Source organism: Mugil cephalus, chromosome 6, assembly GCF_022458985.1.
Source record: "Mugil cephalus isolate CIBA_MC_2020 chromosome 6, CIBA_Mcephalus_1.1, whole genome shotgun sequence".
In the NCBI taxonomy this organism is placed as follows: domain Eukaryota; kingdom Metazoa; phylum Chordata; class Actinopteri; order Mugiliformes; family Mugilidae; genus Mugil; species Mugil cephalus.
In genome coordinates this window covers 1,896,076-1,915,298 of record NC_061775.1, presented here as the reverse complement: position 1 = coordinate 1,915,298, position 19,223 = coordinate 1,896,076, and the positions used below count along the sequence as shown (strand labels likewise).

The window sequence follows — 19,223 nt, the reverse complement described above, 5'->3', positions numbered from 1 at the left end:
GATAATTGCACAAAATGTCACATAATTGTTGGAAAAGTCAAAACAACACGCAGCCCACGCAGCATTATTTGCATTTATTTTTTTTTTCTTTGCTAAGTTCTGAGTCATTTCCTTCAACGCCAAATGGTAAACAGTGCAATTTCGAGCCACCCTGCAGAGAGCTGTCACTCTCAACTGGTGTTATATTAAAAAGCTTTGTGAATTAGCATTACCTGAGGCATAAAACCACAAAGGAAATGACTGGGCTTCAGCAGCAGCACATATTAATTAGGGCAAATACGGATGTATGATATATTTCTACCACTGTGGCCAGTAGCTAAACTGACCCCTTGTTAGGTCTGTGGACACATTTCCACTCCCACATGGCATTAAAGCCAACACCTTACTACAAGAATCCTGTAGTGCCAGGCCCTTTAATTGTGTCCAATCTAGTGCTAATTCAATAATATACTAATTGGACAATGCTTTGAACCAGTGTCATTTTTGAACCTTTATTAGTGTTACAACCACACAGAGGAACATTTACAATGCAATTTTCCTACCTGAGTTTCTCATCTTTGAATCACATAAAAATTTGGCTTCTCTAACACATACGGTGGAATGAGTTCTCTCTACTCTGCAGCGACTGAAGTAATAACAGAACATAATGCAAATAAATCCTCTACAAAATAAATTTACCAATTTGCCTTTCAAGGTGCTCGGGACTTACTTATAACCTGAGTCAAAAGTGTATTTTGTCCATAGCAAAATAATGAAACCTGCTTTCTCAAATAGTACCAAAAACACAAACCATTAAAAAGCAACTGGCATTTGACAAAAAATCTCACATTTATTTTATTTGTTAAACAAGTGTTGAACTTTACATCAGTCTTAAGTGATGAGCCCCCTTGGTAAAATGTTTTACATTAAAAAAACAAAACAAAACAAAGAAAACTAAAACTGTGAGCTACAGTACAGCAATGTATACCAGTGCTGGAAAATATTCACACATTTCCCATTTATTTTTTGGAAAGATTTTAATAAATAAAATATCCAAACCCAAGCGGAAAAACTACATTTATGATAGAAACTTTATTTTCAAAAGTCGTTTCATTTCAGTTGCGCTTGCCCACCACTCTGCCATGACTGCTGAAAAGATCTAGCTCAATCAGAATTACACAAAAAAACTGTGCAATGCATGAATCACCTTAACTGGGTATTTGCATTCCCATTCTACTAAAGTAATGCCACTTTGGCAAAGTCAAATAAACGTATTTCAATGGGCAATATCAATGGAACTCATTAAGCAAAAAACACTGTTCACAAGTGGAAAGAGTGATAATGCATCTTTGTAATTTGTTGACTCCTTTCTTTTTATAAGCCTTTACGTTCAAACATACTACCATGGATGAAGTGTTGGAACCATAAACACACTGTATAACATATGTGCAACTTCTACACAATAGTCTCTCAAACGTTAAATTTTGCAATTAAAAGGTTTCTTCATATTTACGGTTTCCCATGAATTTTTATTTTACACTAGCAATACAACAAAATATATATTTTAGCCATTTTCCTTGACAACAGTTCAAGGTACAGTTGAGAAAATATAAGGCCAGGGGCTTGATTGCTAGTGGTTATACAATCCAAACTTCGTGGTGGTGGAGAGCGACCAGGACCTTATATTCCTTTTCTAACAGTCTGATCAGGAACATTTTTACAAACATGTCCATGTCCTGGTCCAGGGGTGTTGTTTTGCTTACAATTGGAAAAAAAACAAAAAAACAAAAACAAAAACAGGCTTTGTCTAGGATGTTGGGGAGTGTATGTACAACCCTTTACTGGGAAATTGCTGTCAGTAATGTTTCTTTTTTTTTTTTTCCTTTTTTTCTGTTTTCGTACCTTAAATTTTTCTCAATTATTCAACAGCAGCAGCACATTTAAATACATAGTTGGCTTGTCTCTTAGAATTGAAATCTGACTCTGCATTTTATGTACAGTCTCATTAAAACTTTGCACTGCCATTGCTGTGCTCCAAGTCTGTTGGTCTACGGGGAAAGTAGGAAGAGTGGCGTGATCGGGGAGAAGGGAGATGGCAATGCAGATGAGGGTGGTTTGTAAATGGCTTGTGTAGATGACGGGGCTTTTAGGCTCTCTTCAAAAATAAAACAACCCTTTCCCTTCCCTTTACGAGTGCGTCCTCCAGGAGGTCAGAGCTGCAAAAAGACAGGAAGGGGTTTGGGGATGATTTAAATACGTTTAAAGGCTTGTCACTAACTGCATCTGTCCTTCTCGTACGTCGCCTTCGGGGATGCAGCCCTCTTTAGTAATGGGAATAATGAAACCATCGCTGCTGCCTCTGCCTATCTGGTAATAGGCTTGGAGCTGGTGGCCACCCCCTAAGTTAGGCATGCTCTTGTAGTAAACGTCCTCATTCTCACTCCTCTTGGAAGGGGACAGGTCCTCCACAACATCGGGGCTGCTCTCAGGGTACGGAGAGTCTCTCAAATTAGGCATACTAGTGTACAAGGAGTCTCTGTTTGGGGATTGGAGACTTTCTTCGGGGTTGGTGGGTGTCAGCTCGCTGACAAAGGTATCGACTCCTCCGTCGGTCCTCACCTTCTTCTGGGGTGCATACAGAAGCGAGTGAGTCCGCTGGGGGATGAGCGGCGCCTCCAGCTCCTGCTGATGGTGCAGCTCGAGGCCCACCGTGTCACCCACGTGGACCAAAGATGAAGCATCGGCTACGATAGCATCATCTTCGCTGCTGCTGCCACCTACCACCGTCACCTTGGGAGGAGCCCGCTCCGTGTGGTGGTGATGGTGGTACTGCGGCGGCCGCTGATGGTGGGGTGGGTGATGTAAACTGTGGTGCTGCTGCTGTTGCTGTTGGTGGCTTTTGTTACAGGCACGCAGGTTGTTGTGTACTAGCTCAGAGATGATCATTTTCTCGAAGGCAGCATCGTCCAGACTGAGGCCACAGTCTACTACCTGCACACTGTCGCCAAAGTCCCCATTGCGGAGCGAGTAGCTATTATTAAAGTTACCATTTAGCGGTAGAGTATCCATTGCACTTGTATCCCTCACCGCATTGTTCAGTGAGTGCCCTGGAAAGAGAGCAAAACGTGAGGGGATTTTACATTAGTCAGCACCGATAACCACGAGAGAAACACAAGTTTAATGCTGTTTAGGATGCAGTTTCACATTAAAACTCAAGTCAAATTAAGCCATGCCGTAAATCTGTTAGTTAGGCACAATCCTTAACATACATTACAAAGGCATGCATTATCTGCAATGAGAAATCATTTTACTTTCTCACGTATACATTTTGACTTTACCTTCTGAAAATTGCTTTAAAATAAACAGGGCATTGTACGCTTAAGTCTGCCACAAACGTGACAAAGCAATGAAAAAGATCCCAAACAACATTAAGAAACAAACTGAAACAGTAATCACCAACACAACACACTGGGCAAAGGTAGATGTCCACAGGTATGAAGCCACAAACGGGCAAGCTACAACACTTAGGTTTTCTAGCAACTAATAGGTTGGTTGTGCTGAAGGAAAGAAAAGGACGGGGATGGAAAAAAATGACACAGACAGAAAAGGGAATGTAGTCATGTATCAACATGAGACAGCCATCTTTGTTCTCACTACAAGGGGAGCCCACAAGCAGCACTCCACCATCACCACACACAGCAGGTGAAAGGACTCACTTTAGACAACTCACATCATGTCTGTCTGCTCAGGCTATCTGGTCTAAGAGCAGCTGATGTACAAAAGAAAGTAAAATGATTTATTGTAACATGAAGAATCACTCAAAAGAACAACAAAATGTAAAGTAAAGGTCTTAACTGCAACTTAGCAAGAGCAAGGGTTCAGCAAATGAAGCAAACAAGCCTTAAATAGCTTTTACTTTTATGGATTAAATGCCAAAAGCTACTTTGTTGTAGTTTTTTTTTCCTTTTTTTGGAGTTAGTGTTGGTACACTTGCTGTCCATTAGTTGGCAGCTTGTGTACCCAAAGCTGGCAAAGGTCAGTGCTTGCCGGCAGCCCAGCACTTGGCATCCGTCACAGTAACAGTTCCCAGTGAGACCCCGGTCACTAGCAGAACAGTTCAAGAAAACACAGCCGCTGCAGAGGTCAGTCGCGGTCATGTTAGGAATTTCTTAAAGCACAGAGGTCATGGAAAGCAGCAGCAGAAAGGATAAATATTAGTTATGCTGTGATTGAAAGAGCAGATAAAGAAAAAATGTGCCCTGCTCTGACTTTTGTGCCTCCTCCTTGAATAACATGTGCCAACTAAGACGAGGAGCATTGCAGTATTTCATTGTTCGTCCAAAAGAAGGGGAGTGATTGTAGAACGTAAATTAAATTTTCCAGGGCCAGTTTGAAATTAGGGAAAATGAAAATAAAGAAAATTGAAAAAAATAAATAAAAAATAAATTAGAAAGTGAGGGAGACTGAACAGCTGCCGCCATGACATCCATGTGTTTACGCCTGCTAGGAGGCAATTTAAGGTCCAGACAGGTGTTGTCTGCAGAGTGTGAGGGGAATACTACTGGACACCGATACTGCTGGGTGCCACACGAGGACAAACATTAGGAGGGAAAAAAAAGGAAAAGCAAAGGCAAGAAAATAAAAAAGAAACCTTTCTAATAAATGCTTCTCTCTGACAGAAACAATTGCAAAACATTTTTTAATCATTAAAATCACAAATTGGGCAGAAGAGAGAAAAGCAGAGTTATTTGCAGTAACTCTGTCAGATCTGGAAGATTACTTCAAGAGACTACAGAAATCTCTTCATTGTCTTTTAGATTAGAGCAGAATTTGGAAAGATTATTTTGTGAACCACTTGCTCACTGAGTGTGTGTTAATGGCCTAAAGTAAACCAGTGATGTGCCAGGGTTTTTTTTTTTTTAATAAGCATGCTGAAAAAAATTTACATTTGATAGGCAAAGTTAAGTTTTACTCCCATACTTGTCTCTCTGTAGGTCACTAGAGGGAAGCACAAGGGAGAAGCACAAAACATGACAAAAGATGCCGTTTCAGTTTCAAAACAGAAGAGCATATTAACAGCAGTCTTCATAATGTGACATACGCTTAAATATGTGCAACTGTGATATAGTGATAAACCAAAGTTTGCAAGGGTATCATCTTACAAAACACCATATCTATGTAGAAACAACTTATTGTAATGTGGAATTATTTGCCTGCAATTTGGCACACATTAGGGAGAGCGCTCCCACTAAAGCAAACAAAAAGTAACAAATCACCTCATAAATTCAGGAGAATAAATCTTAATAATCTTGCAGTTTATACTACAGCTTCAGGTCTACACCACTGTTTACATTATCTCCAGGCAGAACATGTAGTATCTCTTTCCCATCTTAATCATTATGTCTCGTTCAGAGTTTAGATAAGAGAAATACGAGAACACAGAGGCTGGGCTGAGGTGAACCACAAAAATCTCTGTCGTCCACGAGAATGTGTGCATTTTCACACACAGATGCACACACATGATGTATACGGTCTATGCCTGATAAACACACACACTACTGTATCAAGCGTTTGGGAGACAGTGATTCAGAAGGAAAGGCGATACTGCAGAACATCCTGCTTTACATTTGGCCTGCTTTAAACTAAACGAAAGAAAGAAAGAAAGAAAGAAAGAAAGAAAGAAAGAAAGAAAGAAAGAAAGAAAGAAAGAAAAACCAGAATGCAGGTGAAAGTATATTAAGTAAGCACACCTGGCGAGTTAAACACTGGAGCCGTGGGGGTGTTACATACGACTGTCTCAGCCAGTAAGGTGTTATAAGGGTTGTTAGTGCCTTGTGGTCGCAGAAGAGGATTTGTTAGTAGATAATTTCCGGTCATTCCTGGAGTGGCAAGACAGAGAGGAGCAGATAAGATTGGCAGCTGACAGTGAAAGCGTTATGGAGAAAAGAAAAAAAGTTGTTTTTTGAGGGATGTGACAGCGCCAAAAATCTGAAATTTGAAAAGCAACCAGGAAGAAGCAAGAAACTTTTCTATTTCTGAAATATTCAACTCGGCCTTCTGCTGCTGGCCCTTCATTTGTTAGGTATTGCAATTCGCTCCTAACCCATTTATTTACTGAGCAATTTTCAACCAACTGTGTTGGACTGTGTCACTGGGGCTTTTCATAAAAGGCATATTTACTTATTATCTTGAGCAAGTGCTGTTTATCATTGTCTGTAATTATAAAGAATGTTTCACAGTTTGAACCAGGTCCAAATATAAATTGTCTCTATGAATGATAGGGAACTCCTCCCAAGTTTTCAAATCAAAATTTTTATGAGCTATTTCCTTGCAAAACCTCGTCTTTCTTTCTGATTTTTTCCCAGCTTGCAGTGTGTTTTAAGGATCTGAGGTTTTTCCACTGCCATTTATCACCTGTGTTAAATGCCATCTGTCACGTTGAGAAGTCTCCAGGGATGTTTTTAATGACAGGGAAGTGCTTCTAGGAGATAGAGCCCTCCTTCAGTGCACTGACTCTCCGGGGTAACTAGGCTACTGCACCCCGGAGTGATCAATATCCAACCTTTACATTAACATCTCCAGGAAATGGTTCCGTAGGAAAAAAAAAAAAAAGCCCTACATCCGTATTGTTACTGATGTATCAGCAAGTCAAAATGTGCTTCAAAGTCCTGGGTGTAATGTTTTACCTTGTGGAAAGTGGCAGCGAAAAACAAAGAGGAGGCAAAGAGGAGGCAGCAGCAGGAGTCAGAGGAGGAGAGAGGAGGGATGTTAAACTACCTTGGTGTAAACCCCCTCTCCCCTTGCATGCTTGGAAAGCCATTTCAAAGGCAGCAGAAAGCTGAACAACACACTAAGCACTCCAGGTCAGCCAGAGTTGAACATCATCTTCTCATCATCATATTTGTGCTCAAGCTAAATAATAAATGACAGATTTTTTTTCTCGTCCTCCCTATAAATCCTCTTGTAAAGTAACAGAGGTCACCTTATATGGCAGGGAACAAATAGCCTTTTGCTGCGTGTTAAGATTTTTCGAAAATAAAACTTTTTCACTCATGTTTTTTTAGCTTTGTCTAGGCTTCCCATGAGGCTGGGTATGAACTTTGAACAGCCAGCACTTAAATAAAAAACGTTCTTCCAGCCCTGCCCCAATTTGTGTCTGACTTTACCGGCCAGAATGACAGCGCACAGAGTATTTGAGGACGGATTTTTGTAATCCTTTGCTGGCAGAACAGGGAGACTACTCTAGGCCTAAATCTTTTTTCCTTTTCTTTTTTTTTTTTTTGCTCCGTCTCCTAAAGTTGAAGGCATTTATTGCGCTCCCCACAGTAAAATCCCGTATTGATGGTGAGATTATTGGAATTCGAAAAGGGTATTTTTGGTTGGATGATGAAATGTGTGCATAGGTGCGCATGTGGAGAGAAATGAGGTGTGAACTGACCTTGGTTAAGGGTGGAGGTGCTGTTGATGTCACCTGAGATAAAGGAGGACTCAGATTGCTTTCTTACGGTGTCATTCCACATTCTCCTGATACGGCTCTGTCAGGTCAACAAGGGACAGTCATTAGGACTTTAAACAAGTCCACTCACCTTTCAGATCAACTTTGATTTATTTTTTATGTACATACTACGGCCTAAATCACTGGGCTATTAATATTCAACGAGGCAAGGGAACTACTAACGCTTACTTTCTCTGCGTTCCAAAACCAGTTTTATGTAAGTCAGCTTTTGAATAACTTCAGCTCCAGTCATGACTCCTATAAATACGGCTGGGGGTTAAAGTGTGATTGGGATGTTTCTCTATAAGCACAGTACATTTGGAGGTATTGTCTACAAAGGTTCATTTGCTTTTAATAAGAAAGGTATAAACCAAACACGTGTTTTTTTTTTGTTTTTTTTTTTAAATGCAATTGTGGCTCTCCCCGCAGTAAAATGTGCCTGCGATGCTCTTTAAACTGTGCACTACTATATCCCATGCACATGACGTTAGTGAGAAAAAAAGATAAAAGCAAGTGCTAAAGGGGGCAGAACAGAAGAGAGGTAGTCATGCAGTGCAGCAGAAACTGCTTGTAAAATGTGGAATAATGTTTGTGTCCTTGATCTATCTCTGAAGCTTAAATGCAGAATGTGCATTTTTTTTAACATGATCATGATAAAAGTGTATTCTCCTGAGTAATTGCTTAAACTTTGTGGTTCACAGAAATGTAAATGAGCACTGTGACATGTTCGTCTTTCTAGGAAACACTGTGTTCTTTTGTTATTGTTGCACTGTGACGGTGTAAAGCTGCCGGTCTACCTGTGTACCAGAAGAGTAGCGTGCGCTGGTCCGTGTGGTGGAGGTCTTTGCAGAGCCGTGCGAGCTCTCAGTCGGCAGCCCGCCGCAGCAGTACGTGTGGCGGAAGCACTTGCTGTACTCTTTGCGGACCTGCATGAGCAAACAGCCGCGTGTTTACATACAATCTTGACTCTACATATGACTTATCCTGAAGCAAGCTGTGTTTGTTCTTGATATCAGCATGTGGCGCTCTGTGAATTCACCGTGTGCGGAGTTCCTTTCACCTTGAAAGAAAAATCACTGCATCTAAGTACTGTGGATCAAAAGGAGCTTACTTTTTTCTGGAGGAGGCAGTGGAATATGAAGATAAACATTCCTTGGAAGGTGTTGAATATGGTGAAGAGGTACGCCATGACAATGGAGGCCTCGCTGATGAAGAAGAGGCCGAAGGACCACGTGAGACCCAGCAGGAACAGCAGGGCGAATGCACCCATGACCCAGGATCTAAGGGACACGAACAAACAAACACAAGGAGACGACAAATCCAGCATGAGAGGCGCCCAGTGACAGAGGAGTGGCTGGGATTTTTATTCACCCAATTTGATCACTATGGCTTCGAATTAAGCTGTAAACCAGACAAGAAGGAAATTAAAAAATGACAAAAAAATGCGTATATAGATAAAAACGACAAGAACAAAAATAGATCTGGGTTTCTGTTCACAACTTTTTAAATAACTTGTCAGAATACCCAACAGCACTATCAGACAGCACATGATGTTTATAAAAGCAAGAACTACTATTAGAAACGTATTGGTAAAATATTGATCTAGAACTGGAGAATTACACAGATGTGGAAAGGGTTCAAGGGAAATTCCCCTGCTTTGTGTGTGAAGGTCCTGAGGAGCCTTCAGACACTGACAGCGGTCACAGTTCAATGCTTAAACACACAACAAGAACAACAACTCTGGACTTCAGGATGATGGACACGGTGAAAGGGACCAGTCACAAGGACAGTGGATGAGTAACTTTAAAGCTGCAGTTTGGGAAATGATGAGGTGGTGAAAGAAAGACAGGAAAAGACAGAAAGAGAAAAAAAGGAAAGAAAGAATAAAGGAGAGAGTAAACTATAAGCTGAAGAGGAGACTTCTGGGCAACATGTTCTTACTTGATAAACCGTTTATTATCTTCATAGCTAGAGAGCATGATAGGCAAGAAGAGAGAAACACAATTAGATTAGAGCTCATAACAGCGAGGGTTAGTCTGCATTTGAGTCAGATAGCTTCAACTTTGATCCAAGGGAAATCACGGGAGGTAATGAAATTAAGGATCTAACAAGAACTAAGACCTGTATGTTTGGCTGATGATGATTCAATTTAAAAATTCCACGTAAAGCACTTGGTCTGAGCACATTACCTGGATTTTTGAATTTGCATTTATGTTTCTATATGCATGGGTGGTGTGATGTGGATAAAAGTTATCTGAGGAGCGTAGAAAAAAGCTTACCCAGGTAAATCTGTATTATAGTAGCCATCACAAACGCGATAATTACTGGTGTGGATCGCACAACAGAGATAGGAGGAGGATGACAGGAGAAGAGAAAGCAGAGGGTGTGGGTTAACTTTGCCTTCACATGCAACATGCAATGACCACTGAGCTAAACCGACTTTGAGAACAAACTCTGGCATGAAGAACACAAAGAGAATGACTACAAAGAAACGGCTATTAATACACAATCCATTTCGGCTGTATAAACAAGCTTAAGAGAAATCATTTAAAACATCCAAAATGCACACCAATTTCAATGCCACCATGTTCAGCTAATGTGTTCTCTTGTGGTCTCCTTGATAAGGGAGTAGTCTTTCTTAAACAAACCAAGGAGTCTAAATAAGCCCTTGTCTGACCGTTCTCACTGATTGCGGTTTTACCACAGTGGCATTGTGTCGCACACATTCATTAAGAAAAAGTAAAAAATAACAAACACTTGGTAAAAATAACAACAGAGCTGCTCCTACACGGAGTAGTGGAAAAAGAAACACATAATGCTATACTGGTGCAAACTGACTTGCACTACTGCAACCAACAAGACCATAGAAATCCAAATGGAACAGGTCTTCTGAGGGTGCCCTGTGGTGTCTGGTAACACAACGTTGTTAGTGGGGGGATTTGGGTCTTCTGGATTGAGGGGAGGGGCCTCTGTTGATCAGTTTGGGATCTAGTGAATTTGAAGGCCGGGTCAACACCTTGTTCTTCATGTTCATGTTTTTTTTTTTTTTTTTTTTTGTTCCTGAAGTGTATTTGTGTGTCATTGCTATGGGGTGAAGGTGAGCTGGGTGGTACATGTCTAAGTAACATAAAAATGAACACCAGGTCCAAAAGTTTCTCAGCAGAACATTTCATTGTCACAATGTGGTTAATGTTATTTACTTCTCCTGTCAGTGGTCATAATTTTCTGTTGCCATTGGCGTTGCGTTTGTATATTTTTTATATTTATTTTTTTTATAGTGAAATATATAGTGCAAATAAACGAATAAATGAATAAATAAATAGTTCTTCAGAAAGAACTGCTTTCCCTTCCAGAGGAAATTTTTCTCAAAAGGCCTTAATTGGAAGGGAGGCAGCCGAGTGGGGTGGTGGTCGTAGGGTGTCTGGAATGATTTTTGTGCTTCTGGGATTAGAAGCTGGGATCTATAAAAAAGAAAATGATTTGACATGTTCCAGTGGCAAACACACATGGTTTGAGCCGTTCCGCTGCGCCCCACCCTGCCAGAGCTAACAGCGCATAGTTAAGTTGCAGCTCATGAGAGAGTGATCCGTGTCATGCCAGTGCGGCTGCCGGTTTGGAGCGAAAAAAAAAAACAAAGCACGAAAAGACAACAATTCACATATGTAGTAATCATGACAGTTAAGACTACAGCTTAAATGTGTGAGACATTTCAGTCAGTATAATGGATTCCTTATCAAAATGCTCTGTTTGATGGAGATAATTTTAAAAAAATGGTCAAGGTGATGAATTTTTTTTTTTTTTGTTAGTTTCTAGTCCAGAAATAAAATACAGAGGGAGGAAAGGTAAAAAGCAAATCACCTCAAGCGTAAAACAACCTTTGTCTTTCTGGGGGAAGTGACAGAACAGCACCAGCGTTACAGAATATAGTTGATAAGTAGGAGAATGCGGGGGTTCAGCATGTGATGCTTCACTTACTTTATATTCTCCAGTCGGCTAGAGTCTGGTTTCAGGGTGGTAGAGTGCTTCACCATTTTGTACATCGTGATCACCAGGAAGATGAGATTGAGCTGTCAAAACAGATTAATGGCAGTGTTAATACATGAAGATGTATGACTCAAGATATAGCAGACAGAAAAAAAAACTGTTAATTTGTCTATAAGTATCTAAAGAGGAGAGCCTTCAACTCTCTACATGTCCACAGACTAATCCAATAAACATCTATCGTTCCAGCTAGTCTCAGACGGGCCGACTGGCGCCAAATTTAGTGTCATTCTATATCAATAAAAGCATGGAAATGCATTAAAATCCATCACTGTTAAGAAAAAAAAAAGAGAACGAAACAGCCACACAGCAGCAGGATGGCAGCGTCAGAGGGGAATGAAAAGTAGCAGGAGAAATAGGAGAGCCTCTTGTTGTACAAAACAACTGCATATCATTTTATGCACATAGTGAAATATTATAAGGTATAAGCAGCTACAAAAGGCTTCAGGGAACATGGTATATTTTGTTCAATTATGGTGTGTGGCCAGATGAAAAGAGAGAAAGAGAGAGATAGAGAAAGAGGCAAAGGGAGATGGCACTTGCTTGTTTTAAGGTATTAAATCATAATGGAGCCAGTGGCACACATCAAGTTGAGACAAGGATAGCATACACGGTGTTTCTGAGCACTTTCATTTGGTACCTTAAAAATCAATACTGTGATTTAGAGACACAAAGGCTGGATAGTCCGAGCAAGGAGCCCCTCCAAATAATTTACTTGAAAAACATTTATTCTGGGGCGAACTAGTCCCCGACACAGCAGGTACATGCACTCACGGCAGACGAAGCAAAGTGTGTTTGTACTGCAACCCAGGCATGTATAAATAATGTCAAGGACTATCTGAGAAAGAAGAATTGAGGTGTGTGTCTCCAGTAGAGCATATCAAAGCATCAAATATATGTACATTTCTGTAATGTGTGGCGTGTGAGTAAGATGAAAAACAACACATTTGCAAGGACAAAGGCTTTTTTTTCCAAGGAATCTCTAGAAATGATGCATTTCAGTATTATCGTGTAACATTTAGGGCACGATAACATCAGCAAAAGAGGAATGGAAAGGAACAGCCACTACAAGGGACCTTTGTGAGCTGGACTCAGACCACAACCATTTGCTCTTGAACAGAAATTCTGTGTTCTGGTGCATGCCGCTATCAAAAGACTGCTTGTGATCAATACATCACCCCTCCACATGCAATCAACTCATGGAGCCGCTCACAATAAGTCAGGTTCTAAAAGAAAGGACGGCTGGAGGAAAAAAAAGAAGAAAAAAAAAGAGAGGGGAAAAAATGTGAACCTTCTTTTATATCACAGACGGCACTGAAACTATGTTTTGTTTCACAGCTATCAGCCATTATTTCTGTCAGCCGCCTGCATGAGTCAGACAGAGGGGGTGAGGGTGGGGGAGGGGCAGAAGGGAGAGGACTTTTGAAAAACCCTTTCACACAGCCTAGAGTGGTGACATGGATCCAATGAGACAGAGGAGAGGGACACAGTACTTTAAAGTAACCTAGCAGCATGGGACATGTTCCCACCCCCACCGACATGCTTTCGCAGTCCTTCCCGGGGGATCCCTCTTGCTAGAGCGGAGCTGCTTTGCCTCTATCCTTCACTCTGTCTCTCTGTCTCTGAATCATCACTGCAAGCCATGCAGAAGCACCTCGGCACACTGGGACTGAGGAGAAAGCTTTTTCTGAAGTGGACTGTGTGTGTACACACTGAACTCCAAATGAACTGCAGGGGATAAAATATTAAAGGTGCAGATGGAGCTGTCCAGATGATAAGAACTGCTCACGACGTGTCATGATCCAAGAGGCCTTGTGTTGAAGCTATCTCAAGCATACTAATGGCTCACCCCACCACTCATTACTTCCATGTTCCCCTTTCATGGAGCTAATACCTCCTGTGCCCAGAGACGGGGCAACCTCTGCTCAAGAGAAACAACCTAAATGCCTCCTCCCAGCTTTAGTTTGCAGCCGGTATTTAGGGCTCATTCCAGCTGGGAGAAAAAATATGAAACAAGGAGAAGAAAGAAAAACTATGAGAAAAGAGCATGTCCCCCCGCCCACCCCCTCCCCCCGGCCCTCAGGTCAAAACCAGGCACAAGCAAGGTTCGTGTGGCACATGGGGGTCCAGACATAAGCCACAGCAGCACTGTTTTCTCTCCCTGTCTTTTGCTTATGCTTATGCCTTCTATCCCTTCTTCTCATTGACAGGGACAAAACCAATTTGTAGAGAAACCAGGGTCACAGATGGTGCAGAGAAACCTTGCTCCTGCTTGGTCCCCTGAGATGCCCTTTTCCACAGTACTTTGTCTTTTTGAGTCAATTGTTGCACAGAATCTGAGGAGCTGTGTGCAAAGCCCAAGTTAGTGCAACAAACCCTCATTCCTGTCACACATTAGCTCTGCTACAATACATTAGCTCCTCACAGGGTCATGATTCTATCTCTCCGGTCATCACCGCCGGGATCCTGATCATTATTTCCAGGGCAGACATATTTTTCATGCAAATCATTATGAGAGCCACACTCGATTGGAAAACAATGAGGGCCCAATTTAGGGAAAGGAAACATATTCCTGTGTGGCTGACAGAGCATTTGCTGAGACAGGGAGAAATGTATGTTTGCTTTAATACAATGTTAGCCTTTCCTCAATTATAAGCTCACACATTCAAAGCGAGTGTTGAAAGAAAGAAAAAAAAAATCAATGAAAACAAGAAACAGGCTTTTCAGCATTTACTCAAAGGCATTTCAATCCAAAACAGACCGTCGTCAGGTCCTCTGTACACTTCCTCCTCCATTTTTAAATGCTACATGGAGTGGCAATGCCTGTCTTTGAGAAACCTGTGAAATCCAGTCCAGTGAACAGTTTGTCTTTTATTTATTCTGCAACACCAAATACAAAGACAGATAGCTGTACTCGTATATCTTCACTCTGAAAGCTAGCGGTCTGTCAACAGTGTGCAGAGACCCACTGGAATTTGACATGACTGCCCCTGTTCCATAGTATGTTTTCCGTGTCAGCTTGATGTTCAACAGAGGTCACTTCATCTGTAGATACAGTACCATGCATTAGGCTGAATAATGAGCACAGTACTGAACAAATACCACCCATCCTTGCTGCACAGCAGCAAGACAAGTTTGCAGAGCTTCCTCATCCCTCAGTGTGCATGAGGGCAAAGCAAGACATGTAGTGGTAGACTGAGAGGGTATATGTGAGGAATACCACCTGCTATTTCCCTTTTTTCTTGCGCGAGGTAAGACTCCCTGAGGTCTCATTCTTCTGAGCCTCTCTGATGGAGCGGGAGATAATAATGTCATGACCAGTAAATAATTGCATGCCTCAATGGGACATATGTCAATATGATATGCTATATGTCCTTCACCCTTGATGGTCCTTGACCAAACAGAGAGGTGCCTTTGCTTTTCTTTGTGCCGACACTGTCAGCTGCTATTTAGTGTACGCAGACAAACACACAAGGAGGCAGACGCAGAGGAGGAGAAAAACAGGCTGTGAAACAACGCTGCCATCTTGTAATGTGTGCTGAAAACACAGGGCCTGTTTTTTTTTTTTTTATTTCACTTGTAAAAAGGTGGAACTCGAAGGACATTAGGAAATATCAATATAATGTGAAACTTTGTGAAGTGGTGTAAGGTTAAAGTACACTGTGAAGTCCAGATCCTTGTCAGGCGATGAGAGGCAGAAGGAATTGTTGGATGCCTCAAAATCTGTTCAAGGTGCAAAATTAACCTGTCATCGCTGTTGAGACTTGGAGCCAAAATCCTGCTGACTTTTCCCTTCAGTTCAACAATCTCACTTCCTTTATCTATCTCCTACATCACTTTCATCTCACCCTCTCAAACCCTTCCTCGCCCTGTCAGTCTCAGTATTTAAAGGAAAATAAAACAGCTTACCATGATGATAAAGGTGACAGGTCCGATAAAACTCCATATGAAATGATTATCCACACTTAGCCAGCACCTGAGACAGAGAAACACACACACGGCAGCTTTAGACAGAACACTCCACAAAAATAATATTGTGGTCCTGTGGCCAAATACTAATGGAAATAAATTAATTTTTAGTCACTTGGGCTGATGATATGGAGTATGCAATTTATCTCTTTTATTATCAATATTTAACTTGAAGCTCTTTCACAGGTTGAACATTAACGCAGCTGTACAAAACAGTGGAAGACCCCAAATAGCCCCTCTTAATAGCCGAGTCTTAGCTGAGATATGGTCATTAATCTATGTAAAAGGTTTTTTCTGCACAGTGCTCTTCTCTTTAAGGGAGCATTTACAAACAAGAGGTCACAGGAGGGTCTTTGAACGGAGAGGCATTAATGTAGCTGCACCTTCCCCTGAAACCACAGTGTTGAGTCTGTCAGCCCCTTTCAAATGACATAAAAAAATGAATAGCTGCCCATCCCTGGCAAAAAGGAGCTCAAATGTTTTGGGGTAGTCTCCAGGGATGCACATTAGGTGCTGGCAGAAATGATGAGTGGATTTCTTTTCAAAATCTGCCACACGCCGACACAGCAGGTAAGCCCACACAGTGCAGCATCCAGCGTATCTGCACGGCATTTCCAAGAATGTGTTCGAAAAGCTGCTCTTACGCTTTCTTGGTCCCGTAGCTCCTGTAGTCGATAGCTGCAGAGACGCCAACCACAATGGCAGGAAAGAGGTAACCAGACACATAGTAGTACTTCTTCCGTGAGTATTCGCTCTCAAACACCTCCACAAGCATGAGGTACAGCTGGACGCCCTCAAGACACATCCACGAGAAAGAGGCCAGGAAGAAGAAGTGGAGGATCCCCGCGATGATGGCACATCCAATCTGAGGCAACGATAACAGAGTCAGACAACCGAAGAAACACAAATCAAAGACAAACAATTCAGTTTTCAAAAGACTGACAGGTTTATCACATTAACTTGTAGATGAACACTAATTTTTAACATGACAAGAGCTGTCTCCATGGCTCTTTCTTAATTGAGATTTGCAAATCATATACGGCATCTTTTATTAAAACCCACTTAAACGGCGACATTCACTCTTTCTGCCGCTCTCTCATTCAGTAGAACACAGGAAACTAATGAAAAACGGTAATGAATATTCATTCACCGCATGGGCTCCGACTATGCACAGGTTTAGCCTTCCATCAGCACAGTAGAAATTTAAATGCCATTTGTATTGTGAGGCTGGAGTTAGTAGATTTAATCATACAGCTCAAACTGGAAGCGTTAATTTGCAGCTGTGTGCAGAAAAACGTTTTTTCTGTTTTTAGAGATTGAAGGGAAAATGTACGTGGAAAAAAAGGTAACAAATTGCATGGATGCAGGCTCAGCCACAGAGATGGTGACTTTAAGTAAGAGAGGGAAAAAAGACCTGTCAAGTGGAAGACATGTCCCCTTAGTAATCTATATTAATGGTGGCGTCCTAAGCATGTCATGTCAGGGACAAGCAGGGAAGGTTAGAAGCAAACAACGCTTAAAGTCCCATCCATTTTACCCTGAAAGAATTCATTGTTTTGGGGTGAGAGGAGATAAAGTGAGAGGGAATTAATCAAAAACGAATCAATAGGGTCAGACTGTTCATGCTTACCCTAGGTTCCGTCATATCGATACCAATTAGGAATATTAACTCTGCGATGAAGAGATTAATGCACAAGTTCTTGTGGATGGTGTTGCGATCGCTCTGCAGGCCCCGGAAAAAGCAGAAGGTGAAAATGCTGATGGTGAGGCAGACAAGGGACACCACGATGCCGACGCGAGTGATGACAGTCAGGAGCAGCTCGTGTGTTCCAAGGTTGGCCTGGGAAAAATAAAAGATAAATTATAAAAATTAGAAATTATAAAAGTTTGAAAATTAAATAAAATTATGTTGAATAACAAACCAGACTATTGACAAGCTAAAGATGAATGTTTTCACTTTAGTTTCAAAAACGACATTTTTTTAACCTTTGCGATATTTTTTTTAAAATGACAAAACCAAGTTTTTAACTATTCTGGGAATGTGATAAAGGGATGTCAGCATCCGTGAGCAATTATCAATACCCTTGATACATTCTAACTCGTAACCATAGGATCATCAGTGGGGGGCTATGCAAATGATGAATTTTGTGTCATAACCATATATTATAGTAAGAAAAACTGTCTTTGTTAAATAAGCTTACCTAGAAGCAATATGTAGAATTTACACAATAATGGACCTAAAATTAATCTCTGGGGAACACCACATGGGACAGAATGGTTTCTGGAGCTAAAATACCTAAGACAAACAGTATAATAACACCCCTTCCGATTTTCTGCATGAAAATACTATATTATGTGCTGCATTTCTATACTTCACAATTAACTGCAGCAAAGACAAAACTTTACCACAGTCCCTTCTTATTCTCTATGGCTGCTAAAAAAAAATTAATTGTAGTACTGCAGAAATACAGTATTTTTTTTTTTGTCACTGATGAACTAATTGGTTGAAGATGACTAGTTTGATGTTGGTCGGTTATTATTACTGACGACGATGTATAGTGAAGTGTTAAAAGTGTCTATAGAGCACATCTGTACTGTACCTTAAAAAATAGACACTAAGCTAAGTCTGAGGGGCATCGGTATCATAAATGTATATTATTTTTATTTCATTCAATTTTGCTGAAAAATAAAATAAAAAAGTAAACAAATGTAAAATTGATTATATTACCTGTCAAATCCTCTAAACATACTTAAAATCAAACGACACACACTTACAGCATCAGCATAAATGCATCGACACTCTGAGCCTCGCTGTAATTACTGCAACTTAGTAACACTGATATTTAAAACCAGAAATGTAAATGCTATGGATGTGATTTAGACACTACGGGTGAGTTCGAAGGAAAACTTGGAGGTAAATATAGAAAATATGACATACTGAGATTTCACGGTGTGCCATGAGGATGGCAAAGTTGGTAAGGTGGCTGCATGAGCAGGTGGTGTGTGTTTTATTGGAGTCCAGGAGTTTGCAGCCTTGGGTGGACCAGTAGCCCATCATACTCCTCTCAGAGTAATTCCAGAAGGAGCAATTGGAGTTGAAGTAGTGCTCCATCTGCAGATAACAAGAGATATGGTTAAGTGTCCAAATAATTGACTTCCTGAAATTGAAGCACATGTAGAACACAGAGGCCATTTACCCCCTACTCATACAAAGTATTTTTCTGCACTGATATGGATGAGGATTTTTCACTTCACAGCTCTTATGAAGCAATTCATATGGTGTATCTCATTTGGCACATGCTTGCCAAATCAACCGAAGCATGGTTGGGTATATGAGGCCTTAATAACAGAGAAGCATAATTGTTTGACAGCATGTCTTTGGAATTGCACAATTTCTCTGATAAAGAATGGAGTCACGCGTGGCCCTCTGGGAACTCTTGTGACAACTTTAAAAGACGAAAGATAATTGGTGCTCCAGTAATTTCATCCTAGATTGTAGGGCTAATCTAGGAGTTAATTTCCCCCACTATAAAAGAGAATGGGTATCATTTATATCCCAATGTTGATTAAAGAATTAGTTTTCATTAAGAATTCACTTAAGTTCAAAAGACTCCTTTAATTTGATGTTCAATGACTTAAATAAACTGCCAACTGACCTAGTCAGACATTTACAATGCAAATTGCAGATCTCTTGTCTACTATGGATGTTCCCCCCTGTTGTTTTTTCTTAATATGACCT

General features: G+C 40.9%; 1 protein-coding gene across 43 annotated transcripts in view; it reads right to left on the bottom strand.

Moving 5' to 3' along the window:
• Positions 1–477: 477 nt before the first annotated feature.
• Positions 478–19,223, bottom strand: part of adgrl2a (adhesion G protein-coupled receptor L2a) — a 90,223-nt gene continuing 71,477 nt past the window's right edge. For 9 of the 43 annotated variants that reach the window (XM_047586266.1, XM_047586269.1, XM_047586268.1 and 6 more), the window contains 13 exons: positions 18,423–18,596; positions 17,115–17,324; positions 16,129–16,349; positions 15,425–15,491; positions 11,450–11,541; positions 9,754–9,798; positions 9,416–9,442; positions 8,586–8,754; positions 8,272–8,400; positions 7,418–7,514; positions 5,730–5,858; positions 4,960–4,977; positions 478–3,086 (listed from right to left, as the gene is read on the bottom strand). In XM_047586266.1, coding sequence (XP_047442222.1) covers positions 2,239–3,086; positions 4,960–4,977; positions 5,730–5,858; positions 7,418–7,514; positions 8,272–8,400; positions 8,586–8,754; positions 9,416–9,442; positions 9,754–9,798; positions 11,450–11,541; positions 15,425–15,491; positions 16,129–16,349; positions 17,115–17,324; positions 18,423–18,596 — 2,226 coding nt within the window. In that variant the 3' untranslated portion in view covers positions 478–2,238. Of the gene's footprint in view, positions 3,749–4,925; positions 4,978–5,729; positions 5,859–7,417; positions 7,515–8,271; positions 8,401–8,585; positions 8,755–9,415; positions 9,443–9,753; positions 9,799–11,449; positions 11,542–15,424; positions 15,492–16,128; positions 16,350–17,114; positions 17,325–18,422; positions 18,597–19,223 lie in introns of all 43 variants that reach the window. The other 34 variants (XM_047586282.1, XM_047586283.1, XM_047586304.1 and 31 more) reach the window with 17 other exon arrangements.